This window comes from Cataglyphis hispanica, chromosome 8 (assembly GCF_021464435.1).
Source record: "Cataglyphis hispanica isolate Lineage 1 chromosome 8, ULB_Chis1_1.0, whole genome shotgun sequence".
Taxonomy (NCBI): domain Eukaryota; kingdom Metazoa; phylum Arthropoda; class Insecta; order Hymenoptera; family Formicidae; genus Cataglyphis; species Cataglyphis hispanica.
The window spans coordinates 4,967,744-4,992,233 of record NC_065961.1 but is presented as its reverse complement, the minus strand read 5'-3'; the positions used below and the strand labels follow the sequence as shown (position 1 = coordinate 4,992,233).

The 24,490-nt window shown below is 37.2% G+C and overlaps 1 protein-coding gene across 3 annotated transcripts in view; it reads left to right on the top strand.

Moving 5' to 3' along the window:
* Positions 1–263: 263 nt before the first annotated feature.
* Positions 264–24,490, top strand: part of LOC126851497 (hemicentin-1-like) — a 94,526-nt gene continuing 70,299 nt past the window's right edge. For 2 of the 3 annotated variants that reach the window (XM_050595547.1, XM_050595549.1), the window contains exons 1-2: positions 264–1,527; positions 14,364–16,779. In XM_050595547.1, the coding sequence (XP_050451504.1) occupies positions 16,713–16,779 (67 nt within the window). In that variant the 5' untranslated portion in view covers positions 264–1,527; positions 14,364–16,712. The remainder of the gene's footprint in view (positions 1,528–14,363; positions 16,780–24,490) is intronic. The other variant, XM_050595548.1, reaches the window with a different exon arrangement.

Sequence of the window (24,490 nt, the reverse complement as noted above, 5' to 3'; positions counted from 1 at the left end):
ATTCGTCTAGCAAAGTAAACGCGCGTTGCGTATGTAATATGATATGGCGTGAGCTCGCGCGTCCTCCCCCCACCCCTCGCATTCCAGAGTCGTTCGTCGAGCCGTTCCCGGGATGTTTTTTTTTTTTTCCGTAATACGCCTCGCGGCATGTTTGTGTCTTTCGAGTGTTTACATTGCGTGTCCTCGCATTGAATTGATCTAATATAATAATCACAGACACGCAATATCTTTTCGCAGTCTTCTCTCGTCAGTCGTAGAGAGAACGACGGTGAAGTGAAGTGCGCGTTGAATGAAATATCGAGTAATAGTTTTTTCTCGTTGATAATAATAATTATTATTAAAGGTTGTTCATCGATCGCGGAAGCACAAACGGTGTTTGCATCGCGAGTATTAAATATTTATATTTATAGGAAAAGTGAGATATCGCTGACGCTTTTTTCGGGGATGATCTGAAAACTATCGAAACGCGGTTTTCGCGTTTGAGATTATTTTACGAACACCTTGGTGGTGACGTGTGAACCCTTTCCCGCGTTTTTACTTTAGTCATCGAGTGTCCGCCGCCGTTACGTATAGATGAATTTCGGGAGTGTCGAGGAAAATAACAATGACTATCATCGTCGTATTCACGTGGAGAGTAAATATTTCGCGTTTTAATGTGTGATCGATACGTAAATCGCGGAGGCTTCGTCGGATTATTCCGCGAGCGCCTTGGCGAGTGACGTGTGTGAACCTTTTCCTGCATTTTTGCAAGTTATCGAGTGTCCGCCATTACGCGTAGATGAATTCCGGGAGTGTGGAGGAAAGTATCGGGCACGGTATCATCGTCGCGTCCTTTTCACGTCGAGAATAAGTATCTCGCTCGATTGTGTGATCGATATTTGATCGATACGTGAATGGCGGTTAGCGGAGGCTTCCTTTGGCGTCTCTGTTCGACGAGCGTCGTAATCGTCGTTGCCGTGCGAATTCTCTGCGTCCGTTAGTTTTCGAATGACGATCGTCTCGTACGATTACGCGAGTGTAAATATGACGAACCACTATCGCAGTTACGGCACCGGCAGTCATCGCGAATGATAATCGTGTAGCCGCGAATCGGAAGTGCCGAGAAAAATTAACGGGCGTGAAAAAGTATATCGCGATCGTATATTCGAATGTAAAGTGCCGCGAGTAATGGTGAATAACGTGATACACGGATCTCGTCGCGTATAAATGTCGTCGGCAGTGCTAAATAAAAATATCGGACGATTATACGAGCGCAAGAGTTGCGAACGTATAACGGTAAGCGAATTGTCGCGAGAGAAAGTACAATATAAATATATCGGGTGTGTCGAAAGTGTGTGATTACGCGAAAATAAATATGCTGCGAAAGCATAACATAAAATCGCAAATGGAAAAAAAGCTAGCTCGCGCGATCGAGTACGTTTTCGCGATTTATCCTAAATCAACCTCGTGGAATCATGAAGCAGAAATATAAATTAGCATCGATGGAGCAGCAATATATGTACATGCGACAAAGGCTTGGCAAAATTGGTGAGTAAATTATTTCATAATTTTTTAACCCGATCGAGATAATTACAGATATGAGATTTGAAAGGACACACAAATATATCTCGTCTTTTGGAGATTTAAAGATTAAATAATTCATACGTTTATTTGATCGTGGACTGTCACGGTTCAAAGAATTGCAATGCGGCATGTTAACGAGGGAACATTAAGTTTATAATTCCGCGTATGATTCAATCAACATCATAATGTACGCCATTAAATACGAGTTATCTGCATTAATTCGCGTTCATTTTCTATACACAAGATTATTTTCATAAACACATTTAAATTTAAATACATGTTCATAAGATAATAATTTGTACTTATAACGTGTTTTATACATATAAATAAAAGGCACATGAAAGAAATGTGTAAATAGTATCTCTAAGATATATAAAAATATAGAATTTATGGATATTTAATCGGTTTTGCGTCTTTTTCTCATGAAAAACCACCGAGAGGATTAATTAAGAGCTTCAGATTAAGCGTTAACTAATATTTACGGCAACGATTCATGGCAACAGCCGTTTGGAATAAGCTAATGCATTACGTTACGCTCGATAATCCGATAAACGCGATTGCGAATCGCAATTTATGCATCGCGTGCACGACGCGTTCCCGTTTTAACGATCGCGCGGCCGAAACAAGAAGTGTCGATCAAATTCCCGCGTGGTTATCGCGCGCGAACACAATCACGCACTGCTCCTACAATTTTCCGTATCGCGCGTGTGAAAATTACTGTAATCGAAGCCTCGACATAAAAAAGGCCCGTGTAACTGACACATATTCAGAAAATTATTTCTTTATTCGAAAGGATTTTATAAGGAGGCTGATGTACTCCGCTACGCGAGAGATGCATGTTATGAATATTTATGCGTTATTTGAATTATTCATGAAGCTGAAAACAAACGCTGATACAAGGAAAAATATCTATGATTAAAACACTTTCCTTTCGGAGATGAGTAATAATAAACTATTTTTTGCCAATACACACGCGTGTAAGAAGACGTATTCTATTTTTGACAGTAAAAAAAAAGGAAAAAAAAATCGCGACATTGCATCTCTCGTATCTGTAATACAAGAATTCGCGTGAGAGATTCGACTGTACGGAATAATTTTCTTTCCACTTGAGACACAACATCGAACGGTCACGTTCTTTGCCATTAATAAATTTACTTAGCGAATAATCGAGAGAGGATCGAGGCTGTGCGGTACTGTCTTCGAATATATACGGCGACCTTTGTATTCCTGGATCCGGCGTATATATTCGCGGTCGTGTATATAAAGGATTCTAGGGGAAAAAATTGAAACATTACTCACGCGACACCATTGTTCTCTTCCTTTCGTGCGTCCCCACATGCAAATGGTAGAATTTTCCATCCGCCGTGTATTTCACGTTGAATTTCATGCTGAAGCGCTCTCGATGTAGCTTATCTATTATCTGCGTCGAGAATCTCTTTCGTTTCGATAATGGGCCGTCTAATAGCAATTAACTTTATTGACTTATTGACAAAACAAAATCAGGGTTTTTTTTTATTTTTTTTTTTTGGTGTCAAAATCATTTATTTAACCGAATTAGAACTTACAAGAATAAATTTTTTTTCGAATAATTAATGTTCCAGATTTTACTTTCTAAATATTTAACTGATTTAAAATAAAGTTATGTGTTAAATTAGTTGGTTATTTTTCTGTAATTCTGACTATATATATTTTTAAAAACTACAAATATAAAATTGACTTGTTTTCAATTCAAGTATCAATTAGTGTCATGGAACAGAGGATCTTTATAATTTATTAATTTAACATGGAAATAATTTTTGACATTAAGTTATAAATTAAAATTGTGTTAAAACTGTTATAATATATTTTTAAATGTTATAACATTTTTATATTTGTAATACAAAATTCAAATTAGTTTTAATTTAAAATTTATTGGAAACTCTGTTGACATTTGTATAACTGCGATTCTTTTCTTATTTTATGTAATGTACAAAACTGTAATAAACAAATTTTCGTATAAAAATATATATGTTATGGAAAAAAAAAAAAAAAGAAAAAGAAAAAAATAGTTAATTGCCACGCGAAATAAGATTTTACGATCGTATAATACGCTGATACTCGAGATTCACGGGATATGAGATTGCGGATAAATCGACGATTAAACTTCATATGTCGGCGCTCTGTAGTCTCGTCGCTTAGGGTTTAACTCGGTAATAATAACGTCGCCCAAACCCGGAGTCCCAAAAGTTAACGATGGTGTTACACACGCCTGCAAATAGAACGATAGACTTCGCTCCGCTCGCTCGTTTTAAAATTAATCGACCGACCGATGTTCATCGGGGAACGACGGAACTTTCGGACAACGTTCTCAGAGAGACACTTTCCGAGAATTCCCCGAAGAGAAATGATGGAGATATGGAGAAACGGTGTGACGCGAAACGTGCGACCGAGTAGAATCGTTCAAATTTTCATCAACAACGTTAGGGAGAAAGGGACAGAGAGAGAGAGAGAGAGAGAGAGGGAGAGAGGGGAAGAGAAAGAGAGAGAATGTATATGTCGTCGCGCTTTCTGAAAGTTCATCTTCGCTTCGTTTATGCCGCTTGGCCGGATCCTGCACCTTGAGGAGCGCACGCAACGAATCTTCATGTCCTTGGCTATCGCGTTTCCCCTTCATAACATCTCCGAACATTTGTCTTCATTTCTTGCGCCACTCTAAGCAGCGGTACGTAGTTATGATTTAAAGCTGTAGTTTTGCGGCGAAGATGAAGAAGAGCTAGTGGTAGACGCGAAATTTCGTCGTCGACGACGAGGATGCGACGAGGAGCGAACCGCTTACGTTACCCGGAACAAACCGCGAGAGCGTCGACGTAATCACTTTTCCTCCGCTGGAACCACAACACGTTCCAGCGGGGCAGGTCGATGATAATTAAACTACAGCGTGACACGGGGAATCGGCAAAAAGTGGAAATCTTTGAATGGGTAGAGTCGCCCCTCTATTTCATCTTGATTACGGATTAAACGAACTCGGCGGGTCTTTCATTCGACTTGGACGTAAATAATCGCTTATCTGCCATCTCGCCACTGGAATACGGATTTCGAAAGACGGATGGAGCTTACGAAAACAGGATCGATCGCTTCACATTCGCATAGAGATTCTTTATCTCGTGACTTTGTCCGGCGCCATACGTCTCGCGTATAGTTTGTGAAGGTTTGTCGTTTAGTGTACCCGGAATCTCGTCGTTGTTATCATACCCGGTGCGCTGTTTACAACTTTCCAGTCACGACATGCCTTATTATCGCCCGAGTGACTCTGTATGCCGCCTATTCACGCGCGCGCGTGCTCTGCTTCGCGAGAAAATAACAACCGACACGTAATTCCGTGCATGACGACACCACGCCTGCTGCCACTCGAGAGTTAATAAATGCATCGTATGTAGTGTGCTATCGTTGTTAAGTTGTAACTAGCTGTATGCTTTGCGACCTACAAGCTGACCGTTGCAAACGATGACGCGTCTCGTGGATTATATGTCAAAATATGTATCGGCCATTGTCTTATTAATTATTACATGAACATAAATTCGGAAATCTTGTATCTTGGACAGCAAATATTGTATAATACAACTTCATTCGGCAGATAAATATTTACATGTCAGAGAATTTTAAACCTTCGAATTGTACGATGCTATTTAAAGTTCTAAATACTAGAGATTGAAATTTGATGTTATTGGAAAAATTTTAAAAAATATCTAGATTAATTGATTTTTTTTTACTCAACTCCAGTAATTAAATCCGATATAGTACAATTATTTTTGATTATTTTTTATTAAAACGCGATAATTCAATAATTTGAAATTTTCTATTTTATTATGTAACTAAATTGCTATATAAAACTCGCAGCTATTTATTGAATCATCGATTGAAACAACATTCTATGTAGAATGAAAATGATTGCATGCAGAACAATCCATTTATTTTGTCACAATAATGAATACGCGTCCAAGTTATAACGCGATATTATCGAGCATGATTTAATTAAACGCAGATATCTTCCGGCACAAATGACTCTTAACATAAAAGCAGATACTATAACAGCGACTTAATGATTACTCGAAGAAAATGAATTTCTCGAGTTATGCGACTAATGGAGATTACAAAATGTATATTCGTATAAACGACGAGACGAGATAGCGCAAAGTCATCTCGGCGTAGGTTCCTCGTCAGCATTGGCGCGTTTTTTTTGTGAATCGTTCTTAGCGCCCCAGCGATCCTGCCAGAAATGCGGTACTTAACGCTGTATTAAAGGCCCGATAACATGATGCTCGAGGAAAGTTGTGATGCCATTAAGATAATCTCTCGCGGTGGTATTATGTGGTGCCGCAGAAGCAGAACGACAGGACTCTGTGGGATTGGGACATAGCAGGGAGAGGGAGGCATAGAGAGGAGAATATAACGAGAAGAAACGAGAAGAGACGATGGCAAAGAAAGTCCGATTACGAAGCGACTACCTCGCAATTCTCTCAGAGTTGCGAGTGGCACGCAATTGGGGGAAAAAAAGTGTAAAGTGTCGAAAGGAGATTTTTTTCGAGCTTAATATTCAACTATGTATCGTTCTGAATCGTGTATTGCATTTATTTGTCCATTTTATTTTGTTCCATTCATTTTAGATGATAAAACAAACTAGATAAGCATCGAGTATTAGTTGGAAAAGGCTCTTTAAAAAAATTTATTTTTGAGAATCATATATTTAATAATTCATTTTAATAATTCATTTTAAAAACAATAGATTAATGAAGAATATATAATAATCAAATGATATATAGTCTTCATTTAATAATTTTAATTCAAGATTGTCGAGTATAATGTATAATAATGATAGTTTCTCTGGTTTGCATGGGAATAATTATATGTTATATTTCGTATAATGTTTTTATGTAAAAGGTTAATTAGAGATTTTATTAATAATGTGAACTCTAAAAGTATCTTTTATATTTCATAGTCTTATATATCATTGCCGTAATATTTTCTATAATAATATTTTACTGATAAGTTAACAAGCATCTGTTGTTAGTTGGTAGAAGTGGCTTAAATGGCAAATAAGGGAATTAACTTATCCGTTCCACCGCAATTTGCAGTAAGACGGGTAAGAAATGAATGGAAAAAAGAACAAGGATAATTGAACATTGCTTGCGTGAGACGCGCGATGTAGGTCAAACAAAATCGAAGATTAAATTATACCTTTGCAATCTTTACAATCCTTTACATAATTCCAGGTTTATTCGCAAACATCACTTGCGCATTCTCAAACGGCATATCCTTGAAATATCTCTCGTTGGAAAAAAGAGTCAGCTTTTCTTTTTTGACTTTGAGAGATTAATGCAAAGAATTAGTTAAAGATTATCACATGCAATTTATTACAGTTTGAAAAACAAACAGTAGCGATATGATTCGAAGTTGTATAATTGAAGTTAAGAGAAATCTTTATTCGCTGGGGATTTAATCTGTTAATATAGAAAACACGGCGTGATATCGTTGCTTTATCAAGCCGAGAAAATCTCATATCGGAAATTGTCTGTTGCAGAATGAATTATACGGTACGGGGTTGAGGATAATGAAAGAGGTACGAGAATCGAATTAGCTACGAACGAAACGATGCAATTAACACTTAAATGGCATTTTCTAATTATCGTATCGATTAAAAAAAAATCGGGATTAATTTTGTGAACTGGTCTTAAAAAACATATGTATATAGGAATAGTATTTAGAATGCATATATAATATATAAAAATAAAGTAAAAACATAAACGAATTAAAATTAATGTAACATAAACAATTTAAATTATGATTGTTTAATTCAATTAGTAGGTTATTTAAATTATTTATTAAATGTAAAAAAATTATATAAATTATGATAATTTGAATTAACAATAGTTTTATTTCGATTTTTGAATAAAAGAACTGTTTACTTTTTTTTTTTTTAATTGAATCGGCCTTAATATTTACCTTGAATCAACGAACTGTAAATTATTAAAATGCATTATTAATTTACTTGTTTGTAAAATACTTTATTAAAATCATTAGAGCTTTTGCATATTATATTGAAGAGGTGCATTATTCGGCGTAATATGGAAATGTGCTCGCAATTGTGTACTTACAGTGAAGGTAATAAAATATAATAATTTCATCGCGCATAAAACATATGCGTTTTCAGACGATATAATATATTTGACATATAAATTATTCTCTTATATATAAATATAAAACGTTGCAAAAGAAGCGAGAGTACGTACTCACGGTTCTACATAATACAGACGTCAACAAGTGAAACACGTTAGTGCTTGGAAGTAAATTGCTTTCGACCGGAAACGCGCATCGAATTATCAATACAAAGGATAGATTATTGTACGGGTCAATAATTACGAGCATGGAATCTAATCGACTGCTATTTGATTGGTAACCGTTTATCTTGCGCGATTGAAACGCTATTGCAAGGATTGAATACTACCTATATGAAACATTAACAGTGCGAAACGTCAATCAAAATAAAATCTCAACATTGTGCAATTTTAGAATAAATTTTAAAACTTTGCGTGTATGCATAAGTGAGTTGTATGACGCATTTTTAATCCGATTAGCGAATATTTAATTTATTATTTTATTTCTGTTAAATATTTACATGCGTGTGTAGATATTTATCTTAATTTGTATAAAATATTTGTTTGGGCATATGGTATTTATAATATATTTTAACATATAATGTGCGTGTTCTCTTTGTTATTTATTGTACAATAATTATTGTATACGAGAAATCGATTTTTATTTTTAAGCGAATGTAAAAAGGGTTAAATCACTAACATTCAAAGTAAATGAGTCAGTTCAACAAAAAATCGAGTTTTTTTTTTTTCATCGAGTCGATGACTCTCGACTTCAATTAGTCGACTGAATCTTTGTTTTTTAACCGGCACAAAGGCGTGCTGGCTTTGAAAGAGTATCATGTTTCTAACACATGCTGATAATTACATGCGCTTGCGAGTGCGAGCACTTTAATGGTTTGTTGTCCGTTGAAAATTAATTATTTTACGCCAGGAGCTGGTCGAGGCATCGCTGGCGAGTGTATCGAAATACCTGTAGGGCGGGCAGGCTCAGCAGGCCGGAGATAGGAAGGGCAAGGGGCAACAAGTCAGAGGCAGGTAGGGTGAGCTATACGGGGGTGGCGTGTAGTTGACGCTTTATCGGAAGAGCGCTTTTGTTAGAAAGTCAATACCTGTGAAGAGACCTGGGCGCTCACTTCCTGATACGCTCGCGTTAAAAAGTACACTTTAGAGCACGCATAAAGCGCCCGTTTGATTTTTCTGGCGGAAATGCTCTCTTCGGGAAAATTGCGAGCGTCCCCGGCATCTAAGACGAGTCGGAATGACGTAAAAGTTTGAGCGTTCGATTATCGATTTGAGCGACCGCAATTGTGTTGATTTCTTTTTTTACGATGGTGGTATATGGGAAAACGATACGAATTAAATTATCTCGGTACGAAATATTCTACGACTGACCTCGTCCATGAAGCATACAACATTTCATCCATGATATCTCTCAGTGACCGTTCTCAAGCGGAATCAAACGAATAAATCACAGCTGTCAGCAGCGAGATATTCACTGCTAATGCATTATGTATTTTCTGTTGCCGATTCAATTTTGGAAAAAAAAAAAAAAAGAAAAAGAAAAAATATTCCGCTCAAGGATCCCTAAGAGGGATTGCTCGTGTCTCGCATCGGATCTTTTGCCAGCAATACAGCTTATTCTAAATTCGTCGATGAGATTCGCTATTCAAATTTTTCGCTGAATATCACTGCCGAGAACATCAAATATAAATACACCGTTATTCATTTATTCGCATCGCGATGAGATTTGTTCATACTAGAATGAACCACGTAATCATTGACCATCTGATTTTATGAAGTTTTAAATAGAATAATTGTTGATTTTATATCTTTCTCGTTTTCCTGTCGTCCGCATACATATTTCCACTACTTTGAAGAAAATGATAAAATTTATCCGCGCCAGTTTTGTCAAAATTGCAGTTTTACGCGACAATCATTACGTATATTACTGTATATTTTAATGATTTGCAAATGTTTTACTTATACATTTTCCAAATAATATCAATAATTTTATTTGAATTATTATATCATATAAATTATTTTAAGATACATTAGTTTTAATAAAATAAAAATGTGCGCACTTGACACGGTCGCATTCTCCACAATGAGAATCAAATATCTCTTTTAAGGCTAAGTAAAACTGCACAGTTTGACCTGCTTGTTGTATTTACTTTTAATTACAATTTACCTCACAACTTTGCCGCTTTTATCGCGTTTACCGAGCCACCGACCTTGCGCTAAAAAAGTGCTCCGGGGTGTCGTCGTACGCGAAACAGGCACTCCTCCTCTCCCCGGCATTAAGCACTGTCGCCGTAGACGCTAATTTAAATACGACAAGAATTCCAGATTTCCTCGACGGAGGGTGAGAGTGGAGCCACTTTACTACCTAATACATAGAGAATGCAGATACGTATCGGACAGTACGACGGGGAAGGCGGTGGTGTGCAGGAGGAACTGAGAGGGAATTGTTTTTGTCATGGGGGCAATGGAAGGTTGGCTGGCGGGACATGGTGGCTGTGAGAAGGGGACGGAGGGGGAGGGAGGGAGAAGGCAAAGAGCTGGTCGGGAGATCGGGGGTTGATTCGGCTACGCAGCGCGCTACCGCGGCCGACCCGGGAAACTCGGACGGGGTTGGTCCGAAAGCTCTCTCAGTCGCGGACAAGCCGCCACGTAGTGATAACACCCTATATAACGCGGGCAACTTAAATCCGATCCGCGTCGTACGACTAGAATCCTATTCTGATAAGAGCGTAAGTTTGTTAGTGAGAGCATGGATGTATTAATCAAATTTATCAATTGGATTATCGAACATCGAATTGTGTTGGATAAATGATTGACAATTGAATGCAAGATCCACGTGGTGGATTGAAGATTCAGTTGAAATATTGCTGCGGAAATTGCGACTTTCAATTGCAATTTTGTTCGCTTCGTGTCTCAGCTTCTCGTTCTGCGATATCTCCGGCGATGATTTTATGTGCAAAGCGAGTCAAATGTTACACAAGCGCCGAGTAATTAAGAAAACGTGTAGCGGTTTTTATATTTTATCAAAGTGCTGGCATACATCGTCTGACAGCATACTTAACGTGTAATCGCGACTAACGGAAAACCTCATTTTTATTTCATTGAATCGTCATTATATTATTATATTATTATACTTTCATTCCATGCTGATGATTAGAATGATACAACGCTTGTTTCACTGACTTTGATCTCATATTATATTTGTTAAAAAAAAAAAAAATTAAATTAAATTTTTAAAAATTTATACATACATTTGAATAAAATAATGTCGATTTTATAATTTTTTTTAAATATTTTAATTGTCATTTTTCATATAATAGAAACGCGAATCAATTGAATTTTTTAAAGCAAATGAATTGGAATGACAAATGTAAAATTAATTGATCCGTATAGAAATAGAAAAATTTCTTTCTTTCGGAAACTAAAGCAGTGCTGGTGCCAGCAAAATAAAACATTATCCAGTTCAAAGAATCGAAATAACGATATAGTGATGGTGATGAAGAGATAGCGAGACATGATAGATTTTTCTAGGCAAATGTAAAATTCTCTTTGTGTCGGTCGTGCTAACAACATAATGGCTCGGTTTTTGGCTACCATATGGGGCGGTTAATTTCCAGTTGACCGTGCGAAAAGGTAGTTACGAACTTTATGATTACGCGGCACGAGCGGATTGCTTCATTCGTCGATTACATGCAACCTCGCAGACATAATTCACAAAGTGTTGCAACGAGGGCGGGTTGCGTGCAACGATATCTCGTTTTCAGAATGATTTTATATGCGTGAAGAATACATCAACTATTTTCCACTAAATCTCGAGCAGTTAACATTGCTGTTTTATCTTCAAGTTGTGGGATAAGCTCGTAACGGAATTGCAAAACGAGCTTATTAATTTATGCAGTGGCTATATCGAATGAGGCGAATGTACTTTTATGAGAATAAGAGTGGGTACACTTATCATTCGGAGCGTTTGGGTCACTTCCAATTTCTGGCAATTGCGGGAGTTACGTACGAAAAGGAGGTCAACCAACGCAAAGTGCAATAGCACAGTGCGACGAATGAAAAAGATTTCGTGTTTAATCGCATTACAACGTGTCTGCAACAGTCGTTAAATATTCATGACAACCCGACACTGAGACTGGCAAGTGGCTAAATTATTTATGATTCTTTTATGTCATAATTGAATATAGCAACAAAGCGAAAGTTGCATGTACAAAGCTTGCGGATTGGAATATATTTGCGAACTTTTTTTTAATCTTGTTATGAACAAAGCCATTTGTGAATCGCTGCCATTATTGCTGAATTGCATTGATATTTTTTTTGCGTTTATCGATGAAGGTAGAATCATAATTTTATATCAAAGCGACATTAATTTATATAATGAGGAAGAAGTCATTACTGTTTTCGCAAAATTATTATTGACGTCTTGAATAATCTATTAAAAAGTATTTTATTGAGCGAGCTGCAGAACAAAGAGCGCAATAGATTTTACGAATAAATCGCAATTTACGAAATCCATGAATTATAAAGTGAATTATGTAGTTACCTCATGGAATCGATTCTCGTTTCATTCCTTCCGTCCTCGCATTTCCAAATTAATATTGCCATCTCTTTATTCTGTCCTCGTAACGAATTACGTACGCAACGCGTTTCAATCATATTGTATAATCATTCTCACGTGGTGTTACGGCTTGGTTGACAAAGGGACAAAGGGGATTGACAAATTTCATCCGCTATAGTTCTTCGCAACCATTGCAACCGTCGATTGGTTGCAAAGTTGTAGCCGCGTGTGTCTTAACGGCCGGAAAGCTGCCACGTAACCGTCGAATTAGAGCGACGATGAAAGACCAATTCCCGGGTAATCGAACTAGCTCTCGCTTCCCGTTAAGCTTCCGTATGAGACGTTATATTGCTTCATCTCTCGAGTTCGACAGAAATTCCCGAGTTGCGCTGAAGCAGTAAGCTTTTTCTCATCTCCCCTTTAACTTTCTTAACATCGACGCATCGTTCGTCAAGTACGTCGTACCCTCTCACGATTATTCTTGCGTAACGGATGAATGTATCTCGTTACAAAGTTGCGACCATCTGTTATCTCAATAAATTTCGACAGTTTTGATCAATTAATAGAAATTACAGTAATTGTTTAATATTATATATTGTAGATTCCGTAAATGTAGAAAATAAATACATTCATCAACGTATTCGCGAGTAGATAAATTAAAACAAAACGTATGTGTTAGCTTAATACGAATCTAAGGCAAATGTTGGTCATGCCTCCTGTCGTTGGTTTAGTACGCCTTCCATATATTTCCAGTTTCATCCTACTAGCCGAATGTGCAGCGAGCTATTTAAACTTTCGGTCAACGGAGAAGTAGTTAAAGTTAGGGAAATTCGGATAACGCGTGTGTACTTTAATTAACACGCATACGTAGGAAGTTCCTCGGTTATTAAGTCCTGTCGTCTGGAAATTGGATGTACAAATTCAACAATGCTCATCTGATGACGTTATATATCTATATTCATACCTGCATATATTCATATAAATTCTTGATTTGTTATGAAATATAGTCGTACAGAACAACCGGAGCATGATAACGAATAGCATCCAATTATTATATTTTTTTTTTTTGACAGAAAATAATTGTCGCATTGGTTTATGTTTGCATTTTATCAAATTTTATATTTTGAAATGAGGCATACATTATTTTAAAAATGTGTTACATATATATATATTTACTTAACACTACATATAGAGTTTCTTTAAATTTAATAAAATTCTAAGTATAAGACTTTCTCTCTCTCTCTCTCTCTCTCTCTCTCTCTCTCTCTTTTAAAGAAATTTTTCAAAAGTTTTATAAAGATTTTTTAAAAGGATTTTCTTTGTTTAAATGCACTGTGTCAATTATCCATAGAAGGAAAAAAGCTTGGGTGATTGGTGCGACTGATTATCGACATGGAAAGGTCCATTAAATCTTAAAATCTCACGAATTTCAAAGCCCCGAGGCATGTCGTAATCGAGTCACTCCACGGTCAATCTTAAACTACTGAGTTATACGAGTGACTCTGTGGCACTCGCGCTCCGGCACTTTAATCCGAGGGACTTGAGAGTGCACCTGCTAGATGGTATATCTCTCCGGCTGCGCGAACTTCGGGTTAGCTTGCGAGAGAGACAGGCGTAAGAAGGACGCGGGGAAGGGAGAAGAGGTGGTAGACCCAATTACATCTCGTTCGTGCAGAATTGGACGAATACATACAAGATGCTTAAGACGCTTTAACTACCTCGGGATTTGTACCCACATTCTAACTGTCGAGATTCGTTTAAGTACCCTATGCTGGACTTTCGTCGGTTGCCGAGGATTGCCATCGACCCATAAATCCGTTTCCACAAACTCTGACAGTTTTCGCTAAATAGTCTTTGTTTAATTACAATTTTCGACTTGGATTTAAATATAATTGCTTTAAATAATCTTAAATTATCAATTCAGTGATTATAAAATTATTTGCTTGCTTTTTAGTTATTGTTTATAAATAAAAAACTTATGTTTACATATACACGTTAATATAAAAAAATAGAATGCTCTACAAATAACTAATCGATTAAATTTAATTATTTGTGCATTTGATTCGAGCGATTTTCTCTTTATCTTGCAGGACGCTACAGATACGAAAAAGCTTTTTTTTCGGGACAATAACGGATCGGATGGGATGGAATCTGAACAGTAATGATGAAAGAAATTCTATGAGATTGAAGAGCCAAGATTAACCGGCTGTTCATGTTCATCATCGCTTCGCGCGTTAATGGAGCGCAGCCTATGGAAAGGGATGCGCTGACACGCTGCCAGCCAAAGACGAAGGTTCCTTGAGACAGGATTAGAAGGTCGCCTAAAACCCGAGTAAATTCCTGTCTTCATCTTAGATCAATTAAATCATCGACGTAAGCTTCTTGAAGAGGTTCAATCTTTGCGTACTAAAATCTGTGTCGCGCACAAAATCTGTTTCAATCATATAAATCTGTGAAAATTGTGATCTTACACGTGATAACGGATTGGCTAAAGAAGAAGAAAATTGTGGGGAAAAAAAATCGCTTGATCAAACACGTATAATCGAAGGATCGCCTGTTGATAATAGATTTATCCCATGTCTTGTGAATTTTTGAAAAGTCGATTGTCGCGACGTAGAGATTTCGAAGGCATCGTAAACGATGTGCTCGTCGGTGAATTAAAGCTTGTACCTGAGCCGGTAATTCAGACAATCAATAATGCCGGGTCGTAAAACTTTGCGCGAGGCACGCAGCAGTGTTTGATAAATAATGCAGTTCTATCGGGTTGGTCGATGTTCCGGGGTGTGAAGCAAAAAACGCTGCATCACCCTTGGTGCTGAGAGAATCTCGAAACGTGAATTACAACACGGACATTGTGTTGTGCGCATCGATTTCGTGAAGTTGACTTGGAGTGCTTGATCCTTACACGAATCAGAGACGAGGGTTAACAAGGTGTATTATTATCCAGTATAAGTGATCGTGTGCACCACACGAGTGTTCGAGGAAGTGCGGATCTCCTTCGATTTTCTTTTTTTTTACGAGATCGATTTCCGTGACGTCATTGCAAAACGATTCGTCGGTAATAGTAAATGGTATAGTGTTGGCAAATATTTGTCAGTACTTCAAAATTGTGTCGTTTAACGTGTGATAAAGTGTCTCATCGTCATTCAGAATTCATTGTTTGACGTGAAAAAAAGTGACTTTCCATATTGACACACCGATATCAAATAAAATTCATATACGTGTCAGAACGTAAATCGTGGGATATGAGAAATTATAAAAAATCGGAAAATCGATCATTAATGTAATAGTTCAGATACGAAGGCGCTTAAAGTGCAAGCTTCGCGGTAATTAATTTTTTGAATGTGAATTTAGAAAAGTCAAAAAGATTGTTTTTCTCTCTTGCGAAAACCATTACTTGAATTTGATGGCGCGTAACTTGTAAAAATAGAAACATAGCGAGTAATTATCTACGATAGCTCTAATTATCGAAGCAACGAAGAATTCTTTCGCGAATATACGAGTCTTTAAAATCACGAAAATATACGCGAAGAGTGCGCGAAGAAAAAACACGGCGTGTGAAATTTTCGAGGTCGCTCTAGATCCGAGAAAGTCAATCTCCTTTCGCGTTCGTGTTTCAATTCTAGACGAACCAGAATACGGGCGGTGCCGTGTGTGCTTCGTTAAACTGACAGTAATCGTCAACCGCGTGTCACAAACTCGTACGTGGCGTAAAGCGAGTGTTCGCAAATTAGATTCCGGCGATGCACTTACGATGACGTCGTTTTGTGATTTGAGCACTCGAGCATCAACGCACGTGTGAAAATTGAACTCGTCTTTCACGAGCACGATTGCGTATTACTAGAGGAAGAAAATCGTGATAAAGAGAAATTCGAGAAAACCGCATCTCCAAGTCAGAGTATCTTGAAAAAAAAAAAAAATCAGGCAATTATTATCCATGTAAGAGTATGACGATCGTTATCAAAATACTTGGACATTGATAGATTTGTCGATTCATTCGAATATTCCACGAGAAGAATATCATATAGAAAGATATTCCTACAAAAGAGAACATCGCGTTATCGAAGACTTGTCTGAAGAGGAGAACATTCGGGAAATTTATACGCGTGTTCGCGGGAATTTTTTATACTGGAATAACGATAATCGACCGACAGTCGACGATTGTTGCCGCGGGGCAAATGGCAAACCTTATCGGACTCGACACGTGATATATCGCACGGCGACGAACGAGTGGCGCGATTGGCTACGATAGAATGACGGTGACGTGTACGTCATTTACGGATGTTGTTCAGTGCCGGGATGCTGTAGTGAGTAACTGTTAGTAAAAGCGACGCGAGTGTGACACAACGAGATCGGTTTCGTCGTCGTCGTCGTCGTCGTTATTCGCCGGAGAGAGTGAGAACAGAAGCCGGCCAACATCATTCAGAGAAAGACTCAGCATGAAGGATCATCGAGGACGATGGCTGCGCGCCGTGCTGCTTATAACGTTCCTCTCGCATCAAACGGGTGAGTGCAATTTTATATTCGTTATTATTGCATCGGCTTTTTTTGACGAGACTCAGGGATGATTGCACCACGCAAGATTTTTTACCTCATCTGTCGCTTAATCGGATCTCTCAATCGTGAATCCATTTTTATGAAACATAAATTATTTTATGATCAATTGGCAAATCTACCATAAAAAGGCACTATAACGAAGAAAAAATTTTGAAGTTTAAAATTATGTATTTTTTTTTATAGAGGTAGCTTTGAAATGTATATAATAGAAACATAATCTAAAAATATCATTCATTAAGAATAAGATATTATAAAATAAGAAACGAATGATGTATAATAGTATTAATTAATATTTTAATTAATATTCTGTAGTTTTAAAATACTTTTTTGGATTATATATAATTTATACACACTGATCATACATTATTATCAAGTACATAAACAATAATTTAATTATAATTTAAGTGTTTGTTTAATGAAACAAAAGAGAGATAGAGATGATGAAATCGATAATCAGAATTTAAAGCCAGAATTTCAATAATGAGATAAAGTATAAACATGTTTCAAGCGTTTGAATAGAAATTTCTGTGAATGTAATTTAGTCCAACGATTTAATAAATATTTTTTGTTATTTATTTTCTGTTAGCCTAAATAAATTTAAAGCGGTGCAACCGCACTGTGTCGCTCATTCGAACAAAACGCGAGTGTGTTGGTAAAATAGGCCACACCGACACAACATTATTGTTTTCCAACGCACACAGCCATGCACGTTCACATGGGCGTGATTATATCGAAATGTATATCAGGAGTAAAATATTATAAGAGAGAGATCTAATTTTGGACGGAATATTGCGATTAATGAGCCACGAATAACCGGCAGTTTTTATAGGATGTGGTTTGTATTAACAGTTTGTTGAACGCGTCTCTTTATGAAAAGCATACAAGTTTGTGGAATACTTTTCTTACGGACGATTGATAATTATTTTCGGCGTTTAATAATATTTTGCGGTTAACTTAGCCGATGAATTGATCTATCCAAACCTCGAGTATATCGGTCAGTTATTTGTAATCCAAGTTATAAACTTGCGGTTATCTGAAATAACTGAGAAAGTTATTTTCTCTTGAGAAGGAGAGAGAAGAAAATATCGTGTACAAAAAAAGATCGCGTTATCGCAACATTCTGTATGATAAGACAAACGTCGCGCGTCTATAATTATGGAAAAAGAAAAGAGGGCTAACCGTGCAGATATTCTTAAACACTGCGGGCCACTATCGAATTGATTTCCATAGAATGAATGGATTCATGAATAAAGCGCTTTAAGCAAGCTCGCTCGAGATGGTTCGGCGAAAGGCAGTCGGCCAATAATTTCAGGGTGAACTCCATCGACATATCGAATTATTCATAATTTACTGTATTCTGAATTGCATTAAATCGAGAACAGTCAGTAGGAGCAACGAACGATTTGATTGTTGAGATTAAGAATATCAAGTTATTCTCATATCAAGTTGTATTTTTTTTGCAATTTCGATCAATACTTTATGTATCACGTATTTAATTCAATTCGATATCTCCTTCGCAAATAGTTTATAGCTCTTTCTTTTTCTAATAGCGTAAAATTTGTTATTTAGAATATTCCTTAAAAAAAAAATATCGAACGGTTGTCGTGCTGGACATGTAACGGAAATTCACTCGTTCATCATAAACACGCTGCGCGAGTGAGCTGTATAAAAGTTATTACCTGAAATTTTGCTACGTCCAGGAATGATGAATAATATGAGGCTATAATGTTACACAACGCACACACACACACACACGCCGTTACGGAAATTCTCTTTACGGTATTTTCCTGTATCGTAATATTGCATTTTGGGTAGAAATTTCTATCGGATATTTTACTTTATTACGTTGTCGAGGACTTATTTAGAGAAATTAAAACGTACGTTTTTGATACTTTTATCTATTTAAAATTAATTATTTTATTTTATATGTCGATGGATGAATAATAAAATTAAATATTGAGTTAACTTTTCGAGCCTGTTAAATATCAAGTAAATAAATAATTTTATGGCGTGTTTGTATGCAAGTAGAAAACTTTGCGATAATTCCGTGTCACCCCCGAAAAACTCAACTACAAATCGAATTACACATATTTTGTAATTAACGCGTCTTAGTCCTGCTAACTGTTAGCTTTGAGAGAATAAACATTGCTCGAATTAGTAGAACAAATTTATCTCCTTTCCCTACGGCGTTCTCTTGCTCTTTTGGATGACTTTCATCGTACCTCTAGCCCGAGGATCGAGAGGAAAGAGGTATCTGGAAATTTTATCGAGGAGCGAACTTTCTTATGAACGTTACAGAAAATTGAATTTTTAAACGACAGGTCATTTACGAGTCGGCTAACTCCAACTTCGCGTGTTGACTCGCCTGTGTGTATTTTTCGAATTCGTTACGACTTTTGGATGCTGCTATTGAACGGAGGCTACATATATAATTACAACTATATAATATTCGCCATTACTAACTGAAACTATTTTTCGAAAATAATGCCGTAATTCTGTACTTAATCTCGTATTTTTCGACCGCTTTAAAATATCGCTTTTATTTATTCGCAGAATTATTGTTATAAATCATCTCATAGAAACGGTATATAAAAAAAGTTATAGCCTTTTATAATATAAACCGTATTTTAAAAATTGCGGTGTATAATTAGAATTTATTCGAAAGAGATATTTCTATTGGGAAAGGTGGTAGAAAAGGTAATATTTATCACGTTGAAATGAAAAGGATGACAATTGATCGCGCAATGAGAGACGTAGAAATATAAATTGCTCTTTTATATCAATGCACGAGATCTGCATCAATCTACAGACAATTATTTTCATCCCGCGATTCTCGTAATTTACTTTGGCTACAAATGAAACAGACAAGTCGAGCCGACGAGAGAATCAATTTTGTGAATGATTTTTTGCACGGCTAATTTCGGCGATATTGCTTCCTTCCTAATGATTCGCGCAATATAATTATACATAATATTGTCCGACCACATCGATATCCTTCTTGACGAGCATCGTGACCGAGAATTATAGATATCGAGCGGTTGTGTAACACGTTTGCGGAATGCGGTTGATTGTAAGTCGGGAAGCCAATTTGCCAAACTCGAGTTTGTCGCGGGCGGGCGGCGGGGGAGGTACCGCAAGAACACCGCGGTGTTCTATTGAAGTTGTAATCGATGTTATTATATATCTATCTATCTACCTACCTGCCGGAGGCGCGTATCGTGAATTTACGTCGTGGCATCTCCCATCTCACATCACCTTTAAACGAGAAAACCTTAAAATTAAATTGCACGCGCGTTATTAAACTCCACGTGAGTCGGCGTAATTTAACTTTCGTACACCAGATAAATATATCATTTCCCAAAAGCGTATATAAACTGAACATAGGCCCGATGCTTAGCGTAAATGACAGAAATAGCTGTTTTATTTAATAATTAGTATTTTTATTGCGTGTAGTTTATTTATTAATTGGATATTGATATTATTGGAATGATGTAAAGGTTGGAAATTATTTTTTAGATAGTTTTACGATATTTATCAGATATTACGTCGTCCGTTATAATCATGTTTCGTCAATAATGCATTTTTAATGCATTTTCTCTTTGTCGCCGAATATATGGGAATGTTTGTGGTGGCTCTCTGGGACATTCTTTGTCTATGTCCTACTTTATATCGTGGCAAATGCCGAAAAATTGAATTGCGATCGGCACGGTGGAGCAGTAAATCGAAACTCCCCGCAGAGATCCCGGTGCAATCGAACAGACGAACTACGGTAGAGAGAGCGTAAACCATTACTATTGGGCTTATCAAAGTGATTCACGTGACTGGCCGACGGCATTATGCAAATGAGCCGTAAAATTATCGTAGCCTTTAGGCATCGCCAGACAAGGGGATGCCTGAACTTTCCGTTATACGTGACAGAGCACGTTACTGCAACTATAGCAACTATAATCGCGCTTCAGAAGGCAACGATTATATAATAATTTTCCATTAGATGGCCATGCAAACTAACTTTGTCTTTGAATTATTATTATTTGCGTTTAAGTGCAATATGAATCGCGTATCATAATGAATATTGAACCAACAACAATCGCGTATTCGAAAATTGATATTGTTATTATTAGAGTAAAATGCATACATTGTGTAGCATTTTTTTAGCGTAAGAAATGACTTTCTCAATTTATATCAGAACAATAAAATAAATATTATGAAAACAAATAAAAAAAATATCTTGTTTGAGATTGCATTCCGATTCGAGAGTCGGTTGAAATATAAAAATTGGAGATGACGAGCGGTATTTTTACCATGTTATAATACAGTGACGTAGACGATTGATGATTTAGCTAGAACGAGTAAGTGGTAGCAATCTCCGTTCGGTGTGCCTCTTGGCGAGTTATCAATGTCTTCATTCCCCTTAACCAGAAGCGAAGTACAGGAAACAGGAAGCGATTCCTTCGATGGCCGTGTCGAGAATGTGTCCGGCAAATTTATACGCGCAGACAGTTGCTGCTAACGAGAACGCGCACCTATATCAATATTCCAGAAGGGATTACACAGTGGCCGAAGAGAACAATGGCCCTAAAATTGGATCAAAGATTTTCGATGACGATGCTGCGATCGAGATCGTGTGCGAGCGCGAGCGCGGCAAAAAGATTTCCTGTCATAAACAGAGATTGGCACACGTGCGGGATGCTTATACCCCTTAATGCAGCCATTTGGTGTACGAACTTTCAATTATCGCGCGGTGATATCGTTTCACGATAATGATAGTGTTGGAAGAATCTCGATATATTTATGTTACGCCGACCGGTATACATTTAACATGAAAATGCGGCAAATTTATATTTATATATTCTCGAATAAACTCAAGCGAAGTAATATTGCTGTATAATTGATCGTTAAGGGGCAAGCTCAAAGGCAGCATAACTCAACTCTCGCGATAAATCCGCTCGTTTGCAGTCGACACTCGTGCAAATTACAGTTCATTACAGTCCGATGAATCGCCCCGCATTTGCGTGAATCGCATTACGACAGTCTCGAGAGAACTCAAGTGTGGCGTTTGTAGAGTAGTCGCTTGAGATACGCTCGCGCGCGTTGCCGTTGCCGGACCGCAGCGCGCATTTAACACCTGCTTTAAATACGTAAATACGTGTGTGCTTTATCGCAGTCGACGGTAGTCGATACCGTTTACATTTTCGGATAAAGTTCTTTTTAGACGCTATTGATTCAATTGTCTCTCATGACGCGCAGTTTTGGACAGATTTTAACTTTTTTTAGCAACGATTCTATTTTTTAGATCGATTCCATTTATTGGCAGAAATTTTCTGCGCCTTTTACATTGTTACGTAGAGATAATATATGTTAGGAATTTTTCAGAGAGATTTGTAAGCTAATTATGAAATGTGTACTACGTGTTGTTGATTATGGAGATAATTACGAAGAGACTAATTTTCACGGTTATACATATAATACGAAGATTAAAATATAATGAATTACCAGATTACAAAATTTTAATTGGATAAGTTAAATATTCTTGTAGATAAATGGCGTAATATCATTAAAGTTATAAGAGCCCTTAGATTAATTCAAAATTATATTTATTCGCATAGATATAATTTGCAACCAACAGAATTTTTTTCTCCAAATAATATTCAGAGAATTTATCCGTCAAGATTTATTGCAAAATTATAAATTTATTTCTGTATAAAACAGTATTAGTTGATAATCAACATTCACATTAGTATTTTTGCATTAAAGTAATCTGTTTGATTTTTGATGATCCTGTATTGTTGATGTATTTGAAATGAAAGCACGTTCATCTGTGCACATTTTGCGTCGAGACTGCTCGATCTGATTGAATCGCTCCGTCTTATCAGCGTTCAGGTACGACCGTAATTCTACATTTGACCGCCCTTTTTCCCAATTCCCGATATCCGGCGGAGGAGACGAATGCATGCACTGTTATGGAAATATCAGAAATCTCCTCCTCCTTTTGCGCCATATAAAACGCGCCGCGGCGACATAAAGTATCGACGGCGTACGTAATGCGAGAAATAAAGTGTACCGTATTATAGTTTATCCTTATAAACGACGTTAAAGCTTTTAGACCCTTGATAGCAGCAAACACCGCGTGGGTCTATACTAAATATTTCTGCAATGCCTGCGCTTTCGGCAGATTGCAGATTTTTCGGCTAACATATAAGTAATATCGATTTTTGCTTAGCATATAAATTATATTTTTTAGAAAACAATGTATGCAGTTTATATTTTTCACATATTGTTTCTCATTGAGTGAAAAGTGAACATTGAATTTCACAGATTTAGATTTATTTAGAGATTAATTTATTAAAACCACTTGAGTTTTGATCATTTATAAACTAAAAACTTTTGTGTTAAAAAAATAATATTTTATTGTAATTAAAAATCATTTAGTTTTTTTCAACTATAACAAGATGTGTTGCGGTTTTCTTGATTACATAAATAATATTCTTAGCGAAACATATATTTTATCGAACTAGTTCAGCTGCGCGATAACGGCAACAGCACGTGCGGCGTGATTCGATATCGCGATTGAAAAATTGCCACGAGCTATTAAATATTCTCGTGTATTGTGCAATTTCTCGGTTTCTGATGAAAATGGGTTTTGCTATAAAACGTTTTTGAAAAGGACGCGTTGATTACGCGCGAATGTTGGAATTGTTGCTGCGATTGTTTGTTTTTCTTCCTGATTTTCCACTCGGTCTTTTCTCCTTCGTTTAATGTTCGTTTCTTCAACGAGATCGATCTCTTTCTCGAGAGGAGCAACATTGGCGAAGTGTCCGGTGATTTCAAAGAGAAGTATCAAAACGCGAAGTAGCAGCGTGAAAAAGCTCAATGTGCATTAGACGAGAGAGAGAGAGAGTCGAGAAATTCTCTGGAATCATTTCGCTTTAGCATATATTGGACAGCCGGCGTTTTTATTTCGCGAAACTTATATATACCGTACGCCGTGTGCGTAGCCTTTAGGCAAAACTTCCATGCGCTTTATAGCGAAATATTTTCCGCGAGATATCGCTGGAGCTTCACGGATTTTTCGCCCATGGATTCTTATCCTTGAAAATCTTAATCGAGAGTCGGCTGTAGAGAAAACGAGAAGATCGGACGGTCGTAAATTCGCCGCGAGCGACTTATTCGAATGCGACGAAGATCTCGCGCAGCATCCTCTTCTTCCTCGCGGGGACCATCAGCCGTATCTCCGGTATCATTCCCAAACGAAGTTATATACGTTCTCAGTATTTCCAGTATTGATGGAATAGCTGTTCGGCGGCACATCCGTAAGCGCGACTTCTCCCACTTTTTATTGAGTCGGAAAAATGATAACGATTCTTGCGGCACCTTCGAATCCTTTGACCCGCTTTCGGTCGAGCCTGTCTCACACCACGGAACTCTTATTCACAGAGTGCGCCATATTTTGAATTTATTTCCACACCACCTCATAGCGACTTCCGGACGCGAACTTTCCGCCGTCGCGCTCTCACGAACTCGATATACCGGAAAATTGCTAGTCTCACAAAGTTTTCCTGGGATGTTATCTTGTAAGCGCATGACTGTCCCCCTTTTATACCGATCCTGAAATCGATACGACGACTGTTTTTGTAACAAGTGTAGTAAATTATTGCCGAGT